Source organism: Peromyscus californicus, unplaced genomic scaffold, assembly GCF_007827085.1.
Source record: "Peromyscus californicus insignis strain IS unplaced genomic scaffold, ASM782708v3 Scaffold_9__1_contigs__length_137607984, whole genome shotgun sequence".
In the NCBI taxonomy this organism is placed as follows: domain Eukaryota; kingdom Metazoa; phylum Chordata; class Mammalia; order Rodentia; family Cricetidae; genus Peromyscus; species Peromyscus californicus.
Window position 1 is genome coordinate 84456377 of NW_026294617.1, and position 12884 is coordinate 84469260.

The 12884-nt window shown below is 41.1% G+C and overlaps 1 protein-coding gene across 1 annotated transcript; it reads left to right on the plus strand.

The window, feature by feature from the left end:
• The first annotated feature begins 10345 nt into the window (after positions 1-10345).
• LOC128106664 (tripartite motif-containing protein 43-like) lies at positions 10346-11698 on the plus strand. Its single transcript, XM_052732219.1, has one exon. The coding sequence runs from the start codon at positions 10346-10348 to the stop codon at positions 11696-11698; it is 1353 nt and encodes a 450-aa protein (XP_052588179.1).
• The last annotated feature ends 1186 nt before the right edge of the window (positions 11699-12884 follow it).

Consider the following 12884-nt stretch of genomic DNA (forward strand, 5'->3'; position numbering starts at 1 on the left):
CAAAACCAATATCCCAACAATGTATATGACACAGTGTCCAATGCCTGGGATCCAGTCACAATTTCCTGGGCTCCTCCAAAATGCTTGTGTCATTTTCTCTGGCTCTGCCCTCTGCAGCACACACAGATTCTCTTATAGGATCTGCTGGTTCCACTCCACTGTTGCTGCTCTTCTTTGTGGTCATCTCATTGCACTGGTATCTCCAAAATACAATTAGATGGCAATCTATGAATTTTTCAAAATTTTAGTCATTAGGCGAAATTCTTCTCTACATGTCAAATGCCAGGGAGACCCAAGAGAGGCTCTGAGGAACTGTTACAGTTAGCCCTCCTATTGTCTTTTTTCTGTCTGCATGACAGTGGACACTGAAGAATGAAACTTATAAAATTTTGGCACATGGAGTAGGATGAGCATTCAGAGGAAATATCTGTAACCTAGTGGACACTCTCTGACTAAAGGTGTGGTGACTTGAAGATTGCTAAGACTGGTAGCTCTGCTTGGCCTGCTGAAGAATATAAGTTCAGTACATTCCACAATTTCCCTTGAAGTTCCTAGCTCTTCTATTACCTGCAGTATAGGCAGCTTGGGAATATCTGTGCAGTGGACACTTATGGAGTGCCTATACCGTGCAGAGGTTGACAGGATCTTTTTTTTCAAGGATCCCCTTGGAAACATCACCTTTTTTCCATTATCTAATCTCATAGCTCACATACTGAGACTATACAATATTTTCTCTTGATATAAGTTCTTCTCACTGCCCATAATGTCTCAGGCCTCATGTTGTGACACAATTTATAAAGGGTCAATCAGTGATGAGTCACTAACTTGGGCTGTGTGGCTTTTAAGTACATATTGACTTTCTCTGGGCTCCATTTTGTCACCTATAAGAGGAAAATAAGAGTAAGCTGTCCCTTATTGCTGATGCACATCTCCTCTGCAAACATCCCAGAGAAGACTTGGAAGTCAGAACCTGTTGTTTCTCTGGAGTTGAGAAAAGACCACCCTATAGGATTGTTCATTGCCCTCTTTCTTGTTCTCTTATCCTGCTCATTGTCTTCTTCTTTCTTGCCAGACAACTACTGTGAGATACTAGAACATATGCCTCTCATCTCATGCCAAAATGTCACCAAATCATAAGGCTTCACATTGGTTTATTAAAAGTTTTCACATCACAGTCACAGGAAACCACAAAAGCATCATTTAAGAAGAAAAGCCTTATTTAATTATGGTGAGTGATTTAGAAATATTTCAGCCCATCATGGATGAAAAGCCATGATAGACTTTCTCTGGTTTTTCAATGTTCTGACTAAAACAAATTTGTTTCCAGTTTGTCTTCTCACTTGGCGTTCTGACCTACTAGAGACACAAAGCTTTGAATTTTGGGTGGAGGTCTTATTTGGGTAATTTATAGCTTTTGGTGTTTTTAATATAACATTCTATATTCAATAAATAAATAGAGTTTTGTTATGTGACCCCCCCAAAAAAAGAAAAGGCATGGTAGCAAGTTCTACTCCTTTGATGGTGATTGAAGCATGGAATAGACACTTCTCATACTCTACAGTCGAGGAAACTACAAGCTATTACAGAACTGGAGGTAGACAGAGCCTCAAGAACCAATAACAGTGACCTACTCTCATCTTTTACATACTATTTACAAAGATCTACAACTTCTGAATATATTTTTTCAGGTGGGACCAAGAGTTCAATCACTATGGACTGTGGGGTCAGTTCTGATTAACATTACAACAGGTTATCAAGAAGGAAGCATTATGTTGTAAGAAGCCAAGACCTCAGATCCAGGCTGTGTCTGCATAAATCATAGCTCTACTTCTGAGTTTAACTTTACAATTTATTTGTTTTGCTTTTGTCTCATTGTTCTAACTATTAAAGACATAACAAATCCACATCTACATCTAGTGGCTATTTGAGTATGTATGAAGCTTTTAAATGGTAGCAAGCTAGTAATACAGTGAATATATTTGTGTAAATTCTATCTAGTGTTCATGTTAAGCATGAACCAAGATTTGCTTTATTGTTTTTTAGTAAACAATTGTGAATAAACATAAATCCAGTTACACTGAACTTGATAGAAGAGAAAGTAGGTGTAGTCTGGAAGGCATTGGCACAGGAGACCACTTCATAAATATAACACCAGTAGCACAGATACTGAGAGCGACAATTAATTAATGGGACCACCAACCCACCCTCTGACACTGCAACTTTTCCCTGAGACAGAGCCTGCCAGTACCCGACTGGACTAGGAGGAGAGTCTTTATCCTCATATCCGAACACCCCAGCCCCTAGGCTTCGGGCCCAGGGGCACAAGCCTTCACCCCTACACCACCACCATTGCAGTTCCAGTTTCAGGCCAGTTGGCAGGCAGACCTCCTACACACAGGACAGACCACCACCATCCCCCATCACACCCTGAAAGCCAAGTCCCACCTCTCCCAAATCCCACCCATCCTCTGAGACTGCAACTGTACCTTGAGACAGAACCTACCAGCACCCAACTGGACTAAGAGGCCAGTTGGCAGGCAGACATCCTGCAGACAGGTCAGTCTACCACCATCTACCACACAGTAAGACTGCAGCTACTCCCTGAGACAGAGCCCACTAGTGCCAGTTGGACTAAGAGCTGCTCCCTAAGGCAAAAAGTCCATCAGCATCAACTAGACCAAGAGCTCCCACTGGATCAAGAGTAACAATCAGATCAAGAGAGGCTCCCTCACACAAAGACACCACTTGCACCAAATGGAGAAAGACATGGGTAGACACCAGTGCAAAAATACAGTCAACAACATAAAAACCAACACGGCTCCATCAGAACCTACAGCAGCAAGACCTGAACATACCAACACAGAAGAAACAGAAGATATCTGCCATAAAAATGACTTTAAGAAGATATTAGAGATTTTAAAAGAGGAAATGAAAAATTCCCTTAAAGAAATTGAGGAAAAGTCAAACAAAAAATGGGAAGAAATCAGTAAATCCCTTGAAAGCCAAGAGAAAGCAATTAAACAAGTGAGGGAAACAGTTCAAGATTTCAAAACTGAAATGGAGTCAATAAAGAAGACACAAACTGAGGTAATGCTGAAAGTGGAAAATCTGGGTAAACAAACAGGAACTACAGATGCAAGCATAACCAACAGAATGCAAGAGGTGGAAGAGCGGATCTCTGGTGTTGAAGATACAGTAGAAGAAATAGATTCATCAGTCAAAGAAAACACTAAACCAATGAAGTCATGACCCAAAATGTCCAGGAAATTTGGGACACCATGAAAAGACCAAACCTAAGAATAATAGGGAGAGAGGAAGGAGAATAATACCAACTCAAAGGTACAGAAAATATATTCAAAAAAACATAGAAGAAAACTTTCCCAACCTAAAGAAGGAAATGCCTATAAAAATACAAGAAGGTTACAGAACACCAAATAGACTGGATCAAAAAAAAGTCCCCTCACCACATAATAATCAAACCACTGAACATACAGAATAAAGAAAAAATATTAAGAACAGCAAAGGAAAAAGGCCAAGTAACATATAAAGGCAGACCCATAAGAATGACACCTGACTTCTCAATGGAGACTCTAAAAGTCAGAAGGTCCTGGATAGATGTTATGCAGATACTGAGAGACCATGGATGCCAACCCAGACTATTATACCCAGCAAAACTCTCAATCAACATAGACGGAATAAACAAAATATTCCATGATAAAATCAGATTTAAAAAATATCTCTCCACAAATCCAGCCCTATAGAAAGCACTCGAAGGAAAAATCCAACCTAAGGAAGTTAGATACACCCATGAAAACACAGGCAATAGATAGTCCCATACCAACAAATACCAAAGAAGGGAAAAATGAACAAGAAGAAGCAAACTCACCCAGGAGGAACAGATGCCAGGAAATAATTAAATTGAGAGCTGAAATCAATAAAATAGAAACAAAGAGAACAATACAAATAATCAATGAAACAAAGAGTTGGTTCTTTGAGAAAATGAACAAGATAGATAAGCCCTTATCCAAATTAACCAAAAACCAGAGAGAGAGCATAGCACTAAATCCTACCACAAAAAAAAATAACAGGAATTAACAATAACTGGTCATTAATATCCATCAATATCAATGGTCTCAATTCACCTATAAAAAGACACAGGCTAACAGAAAGGATATGAAAACAAGATCCATCCATTTGCTACACACAAGAAACATACCTTGACTTCAAAGACAGACACCACCTCAGAGTAAAAGGCTGGGAAAAGACATTCCAATCAAATGGATTTAAGAAGCAAGCTGGTGTAGCTATCCTAATATCTAATAAAATAGACTTCAAACTAAAATAAACTGAAACAGATCAGGAAGGACACTACATATTTATCATAGGGAAAATTGGACAAGATGAAGTCTCAATTCTGAATATTTATACCCCAAATACAAGGGCACCGACATTCATAAAAGAAACATTACTAAAGCTTAAATCGCACATCAAACCCCATACACTAGTAGTGGGAGACTTCAAAACCCCACTCTCACCAATGGACAGGTCTGCCAGACAGAAACTTAACTGAGAAATAAGGGAACTAACAGAAATTATGACTCAAATAGACTTAATAGATATCTACAGAATATTCCACCCTAACACAAAAGAATATACCTTCTTTTCAGCACCCCATGGGACCTTCTCCAAAACTGACCACATTCTTGGTCACAAAGCAAATCTCAACAGATACAAAAAAATTGAAATTACCTCCTGTGTCTTATCAGACCACCATGGTCTAAAGTTAGACTTCAACAACTACAAAAATTACAGAAAGCCTACAGGCTCATGGAACTGAATAATGCCCAATTGAATCACCAATGGGTCAAGGAAGAAATAAAGAAAGAAATTAAAGATTTTCTAGAATTCAATGAAAACGAATGTACAACATACCCAAACTTATGGGACCCCATGAAAGCAGTGCTAAGAGGAAAATTCATAGCACTAAATGCCCACATAAAGAAATTGGAGAAATCTCACACTAGTGATTTAACAGCACACCTGAAAGCTCTAGAACAAGAAGAAGCAAACTCACCCAGGAGGAACAGATGCCAGGAAATAATTAAATTGAGAGCTGAAATCAATAAAATAGAAACAAAGAGAACAATACAAATAATCAATGAAACAAAGAGTTGGTTCTTTGAGAAAATGAACAAGATAGATAAGCCCTTATCCAAATTAACCAAAAACCAGAGAGAGAGCATCCAAATTAACAAAATCAGAAATGAAAAGGGAGACATAACAACAGACATTGAGGAAATCCAGAAAATCATCAGGTCATGCTGTGGGATGTTCTATATGGCAAATGTGTTGCTAATTAGTCAATAAATAAAACACTGATTGGCCATTGGCTAGGCAGGAAGTGTAGGCGGGACAAGGAGGAGAATAAAGCTGGGAAGTGGAAGGCTGAGTCAGAGAGACACTGCCAGCTGCCATGATGAGAAACAGCATGTGAAGATGCCGGTAAGCCACGAGCCATGTGGCAAGGTATAGATTAATGGAAATGGATTAATTTAAGCTGTAAGAACAGTTAGCAAGAAGCCTGCCATGGCCGTACAGTTTGAAACCAATATAAGTCTCTGTGTTTACTTGGTCAGGTCTGAGCAGCTGTGGGACTAGCAGGTGAGAGAGATTTGCCCTGACTGTGGGCCTGGCAGGAAAACTCTAGCTACAAGGTCATACTTCAAAAACCTCTACTCCACAAAATTGGAAAATCTGAAAGAAATGGACGATTTTCTGGATAGGTACCACATACCTAAGTTAAATCAAGACCAGATAAACTATTTAAATAGACCAGTAACTCCTAAGGAATTAGAAAAGATGATTAAAACTCTCCCAACCAAAAAAAATCCCTGGACCAGATGGTTTCAACACAGAATTCTACCAGATTTTCAAAGAAGAGCTAATACCAATACTCTTCAAAGTGTTCCACACTATAGAAACAGAAGGAACATTACCAAATTCTTTTTATGAGGCTATAGTTACCTTTATACCCAAAACACACAAAGATGCAACAAAGAAAGAGAATTACAGACCAATCTACCTCATGAACATTGATGCAATAATACTCAATAAAATACTGGCTAACAGAATCCAGGAACACATCAAAAAAATTATTCACCTTGACCAAGTAGGCTTCATCCCAGGGATGCAAGGATGGTTCAACATACGAAAATCTGTCAATGTAGTACACCATATAAACAAACTCAAAGAAAAAAAAAACCACATGATCATCTCATTGGATGCTGCAAAAGCCTTTGACAAAATCCAACACCCTTCCTGATAAAGGTTCTAGAGAGATCAGGAATACAAGGAAAATATCTAAACATAATGAAGGCAATTTACAGCAAGCCAACAGCCAACATCAAATTAAACGGAGAGAAACTCAAAGCGCTTCCACTAAAATCAGGAAAAAGACAATGCTGTCCACTCTCCCCATACTTATTCAATATATTACTTGAAGTTCTAGCTAGAGCAATAAGACAGCAAAAGGAGATCAAGGAGATACAAATTGGAAAGGAAGAAGTCAAACTTTCATTATTTGCAGACAATATGATAGCATACATAAGTGACCTCAAAAATTCTACCAGGGAACTCCTACAGCTGATAAACTCCTTCAGTAAGGTGGCAAGATACAAGATTAACTCGAAAAAATCAGTAGCCCTCCTATATACAAATTAAAAAGGGGCTGAGAAAGAAATCAGAGAAACATCACCCTTCACAGTAGCCACAAATAATATAAAATACTTGGGGTAACTCTAACTAAGCCAGTGAAAGACCTGTATGATAAGAACTTTAAGTCTCTGAAGAAGGAAACTGAAGAAGATACCAGAAAATTGACAGATCTCCCATGTTCATGGATAGGTAGAATCAACATAGTAAAAATGGCAATCTTACCAAAAGCAATATACAGATTCAATGCAATCCCCATCAAAATACCAACACAATTCTTCACAGACCAGGAAAGAACAATACTCAACTTCATTTGGAAAAACAAAAAACCCAGGATAGTCAAAAAGAATCCTATACAATAAAACAACCTCTGGAGGCATCATGATCCCTGATCTCAAGCTCTACTATAGAGCTATAGTAATAAAAACAACCCTGTGCTGGCATAAAAACCAACATGTGGACCAATGGAATCGAATTGAAGATCCTGACATTAATCCACGCACCTATGAACATGTGATTTTCGACAAAGAAGCCAGAAATGTACCATGGGAAAAAGAAAGCATCTTCAACAAATGGTGCTGGCATAACCGGATGTCAACATGCAGAAGATTGCAAATAGATTCATATCTATCACCATGCATGAAACTCAAGTTCAAGTGGATCAAAGACCTCAACAATTAATCCAGTTACACTGAACTAGATAGAAGAGAAAGTAGGAAGTAGTCTGGAATGAATTGGCACAGGAGACCACTTCCTAAATATAAAACCAGTAGTACAGACATTGAGAGCAACAATTAATAAATGGGACCTCCTGAAACTGAGAAGCTTTTGTAGCACAAAGGACACAGTCTATAAGACCAAATGACAGCCTACAGAATGGGAAAAGATCTTCACAAACCCCACATCTGACAGAGGGCTGATCTCCAAAATATATAAAGAATCCAAAAAGCTAGACTTCAAAATACTGAACAATCCAATTAAAAAATGGGCTACAGAGCTTAACAGAGAATTATCAACAGAAGAATCTCAAATGGCTGAAAGGCATTTAAGGAATTGCTCAACATCCTTAGTCATCAGGGAAATGCAAACGAAAACAACTCTGAGATACCATCTTACAGCTGTCAGAAAGGCTAAGATCAAAAACACTGAAGACAGCTTATGCTGGAGAGGATGTGGAGAAAGGGGAGCACTCCTACACTGTTGGTGGGAATGCAAACTTGTACAGCCACTCTGGAAATCAGTATGGCAGTTTCTCAGAAAATTGGTAATAAGTCTTCCTCAAGATCCAGCTATACCACTCTTGGGGTTATACCCAAGGAATGCTCAATCATACCACAAGAGCACTTGTTCAGCTATGTTCATATCAGCATTGTTTGTAATAGCCAGAACATGGAAACAACCCAGATGCCCTTCAACTGAAGAATGGATAAACAAACTGTGATACATATACACAAAGGAGTACAACTCAGCAGAGAAAAACAATGACATCATGAGGTTTGCAGGCAAATGGATGGATCTAGAAAAAATCATCCTGAGTGAAGTAACCCAGACTCAGAAAGACAAACAGGGTATGTACTCACTCATAGGAGGATACTAGATGTGGAACAAGGACGACTGGACTGCTACTCACATCACCAGGGAGGCTACCTGGAAAACAGGACCCCAAGAAAGACACGAGGATCGCCCAATGACGGAGAAATGGAAGAGATCTACATGAACGGCCTGGACATGAGTGGGGGTAGTGAAGGGCAAGGGTCGAGGGAAAGAGAGCTTGGGGGAGCGGGAGATCCCAGCTGGGTCAACAACAGAGAGGGAGAACAAGGAATAGGAGACCATGGTAAATGAAGTCCACATGAGAATAGGAAGAAGCAAAGTGCTAGAGAGGCCCACAGAAATCCACAAAGATACCCCCACAACAGACTGCCGGCAATGGTCGAGAGACAGCCCGAACTGACCTACTCTGGTGATGGGATGGCCAAACACCCTAAGTGTCGTGCTAGAAACCCCATCCAACGACTGAGGGATCTGGATGCAGAGATCCATGGCTAGGCCCCGGGTGGAGCTCTGGGAGTCCAAATAGCGAGAAAGAGGAGGGTTTCTATGAGGGAGAATTGTTGAGACCAAGGTTGGATAAAGCACAGGGACAAATACCCAAATGAATGGAAACACATGAACTATGAACCAATGGCTGAGAGGCCCCCAACTGGATCAGGCCCTCTGACTGGGTGAGACAGTTGATTGGCTTGATCTGTTTGGGAGGCATCCAGGCAATGGGACCATGTCCTGTGCTCATTGCATGAGTTGGCTGTTTGAATCCTGGGGCCTATGCAGGGTCACTTGGCTCGGCCTGGGAGGAGGGGACTGGACCTGACTGGACTGAATCTACCAGGTTGATCTCAGTCCTCGGGGGAGACTTTGCCCTGGAGGAGGTGGGAATAGGGGGTGGGCTGGGGGAAAGGTGACAGGGGCAGGATGGGGGACAACAAGGGAATCCGTGGCTGATATGTAGAACTGAACTGTATTTCCAAATTTAAAAAAAAATAAAAAATAATAAAAATAAGAAAGAATAAAAAAAATCCTTACCCAGAGGGAGAAAAAAAAAGCTTTAAGGTGGATTCTCAAACCTCAAAACTTCTGAGTTTAGGTGGGGCTTCCCACTTCAAATGATTCAATCAAGAAAATTCCCTCCCAAGAAAAATCTGACTCTTGGGTTTTAGTTAATCAAATATATATATTTTTTCAGAGACCTGGTTTCTCTGTGTATCTTTGAAGCATAGCTTTGAATTCACATTGTAGACCAGGCTAGCCACTAAGTCACAGAGATATGCCTGCCTCTGCCTCCAGAATGCTAGGATTGAAGGTATGTGCCACCACTGCCTGGCTTCCTCATGTATTTATTAAAAAGAGAAAAGAAGAGACAGTTGAGAGGGTAGAGGGAGGGATGAATCTTGAAGAACTCACAGTTGAGGTGAATATGATAAAAATGTGTTGAACAAAATTCTAAAGAGTTTTTGAGAAATGTTTAGTGTTTATTTTTGCTAAAATCACAGATTGATATCATTCACTGTGAAATTACAAAAGGAAAAGTGAAAATAGAAGCACAGCATAAATTATTTAGAAACAGTGAAATACTGTAGCAAAATTTCTCTTTATTTATTTATTTTTTAGACAAGTTCTCACTGTATATTCTAGGCAGGCCTTGAGCTAAAACTCCTCCTGCTTCAGCAGCTCATTCCCTAGGACTCCATGGATTAAAGGTGTGAGCTACCACACCCACCTAAGCAGGAACTCAGGAAACCTTGTTGTGGAGATTTGCTTGTGGATACTGGCCCAAGAGTTAATTCAATCTTCCGTCCATTTAGAATACTGCTATTTACAGGAGCTCACCTACAGCAAGCATTAGTAAAAGCAACATGGGAGGAAGTAGGCGTGGTCCTTAGAGAGTATATAAAGACACTCCAGGGGCCAACCAGGTTCATTCTTCTCTAGACTAGACAGAGTGTGTTTCCATACCTCCTGGCTCCTAGACTGCTACATCTATCCCCTCCACACATTGACGATCATTCCCCAGAGCTGAACTAATACTGTTGTGTCTCCACAACACTGCTGAGGCGAGAAACTATTTCTTGGAGAAATGGAGACAGACATTTCACAAGCCTTCCAGAAAGAACTCACGTGCTTCATCTGCCTGAGCTGCCTGACAGACCCAGTCACCATAAGCTGTGGCCACAGCTTCTGTCGAGCCTGCCTCCACCTTTCCTGGGAAGACATCCAACTTCCTGTCCAATGCCCTATGTGTAGGGAACCATCTCAGAAGGACTTGAGAACCAACATTGTTCTGAAGAAACTGGTGTCCATTACCAGACAAACCAGCCTCATGAAGGACCTGAGCTCTGAGGAGCATAAGTGTATGATGCACAAAGAGACAAAGAGGATCTTCTGTACTGAGAATAGGATCTTCCTCTGTCAACTCTGTTCTAACTCCCAAGAGCACAGAGGACACAGACACTGTCCCATTGAAGCAGCTGCTGAGAGTCAAATGGAAAGACTTGTAAAGCAAATGGCATCTTTATGGGAGAAGATCCAAGGAAATCAAGAGAATTTAGAGGCAGAGAACAGAAGGACAACTCTGTGGATGGACTACCTGATTCTGCGGGAAGAAATGATCAGGACAGAGTATGCAAAACTGCACCCACTCCTCTCTGAAGAGGAAGTGCAACACATCGAGTCTATGAGAAATGAAGGCCAATGTGTTTTAGAGAAACTCAGGACAAGTGAAGCCATCATGATCCAAAAGAGCAAAGAAATAAGAGAAATGTACCGGGAGCTGATGATGGCAATGTCCCAGGAGCCATATGTGGTCCTGCTGCAAGATTTGGATGACATGTTCAGAAGGAGTGAGTCAATGCAGCTGAGCATGCCCCCATCTATGAAAACAGAACTCACTGCTCTACCTATCACTGGACTGACTGAAAGTTACAAGCAGTTCCAAGCTCACATTATCTTTGAAAACGTAACCATACTTCATTCCAAGACGAACATATTTAATGTCATGAGAAGATTCAGCTTCAGTGCTCACCATAAGGATACAGCTGCAGATTCCGCTGGATTTTATTTTGCTTCCTGGGGATCACAGAGCTTCATCTCAGGGAAATATTATTGGGAGATTGATTTGAAGGACTCTTGTGAGTGGGCTGTGGGGGTCTGTCAGGATTCACAATTAAGGAGTAGAAACCAAATGATTGAATCTGAGGGTGCATTTCTTCTTGTGTGTGTGAAGGAGGGTAGTCATTACAGTCTCCTCACCACATGCCCTGTATTCCAGCACTACATAGAGAAGCCATTGGGCCAGGTTGGTGTGCTTCTTGATTGTGAGGATGGTTGTTTAAGCTTCCTGAATGTTACCAAGAGTTCCCTCATATGCAGGTATCCTCCTGGCACCTTCAATTGCCCTGTCAGGCCTTGTGTATCCAGTGGCTATACATGATCACAGGAAGGTGTAATCCAGTACTTTATTGTTTTAAAGATTTTACTCTGTAATGTTACATCCTTCACTGCTATTAAATATTACAAAACTATTAAATGTAAAAAACAAATGGGCTATAGAACTAAACAGAGAATTCTCAACAGAGGAAACTCAAATGGCCGAAAGACATGAAAGGAATGGCTCAACAACCCTAATCGTCAGGGAAATGCAAATCAAAACAACTCTGAGATACCACCTTATGCCTGTCAGAATGGCTAAGATCAAAAACACTGAAGACACCTTATGCTGGAGAGGATGTGGAGCTAGGGGAACTCTCCTCCACTGCTGGTGGGAATGCAAGCTTGTACAACCACTTTGGAAATCAATATGGCGCTTTCTTAGAAAATTGGGAATCGATCTCCCCCAAGATCCAGCTATACCACTCTTGGGGTTATACCCAAGGAATGCTCAATCATACCACAAGAGCACTTGTTCGGCTATGTTCACATCAGCATTGTTTGTAATAGCCAGAACCTGGAAACAAACTAGATGCCCTTCAACTGAAGAATGGATAAACAAAATGTGGTACATATACACAATGGAATACTACTCAGCAGAGAAAAGCAATGACATCGTGAGGTTTGCAAGCAAATGGATGGATCTAGAAAAAAATCATCCTGAGTGAGGTATGCCAGACTCAGAAAGACAAACATGGTATGTACTCACTCATAGGAGGATACTAGATGTGGAACAAGGATGACTGGACTGCTACTCACATCACCAGGGAGGCTACCTGGAAAACAGGACCCCAAGAAAGACACGAGGATCGCCCAATGACGGAGAAATGGAAGAGATCTACATGAACGGCCTGGACATGAGTGGGGGTAATGAAGGGTGAGGGTCGAGGGAAAGAGAGCTTGGGGGAGTGGGAGATCCCAGCTGGATCAACAACAGAGAGAGAGAACAAGGAATAGGAGACCATGGTAAATGAAGACCACATGAGAATAGGAAGAAGCAAAGTGCTAGAGAGGCCCGCAGAAATCCACAAAGATACCCCCACAACAGACTGCTGGCAATGGTCGAGAGACAGCCCGAACTGACCTACTCTGGTGATGGGATGGCCAAACACCCTAAGTGTCGTGCTAGAAACCCCATCCAACGACTGAGGGATCTGGATGCAGAGATCCATGGCTAGGCCCCGGGTGGA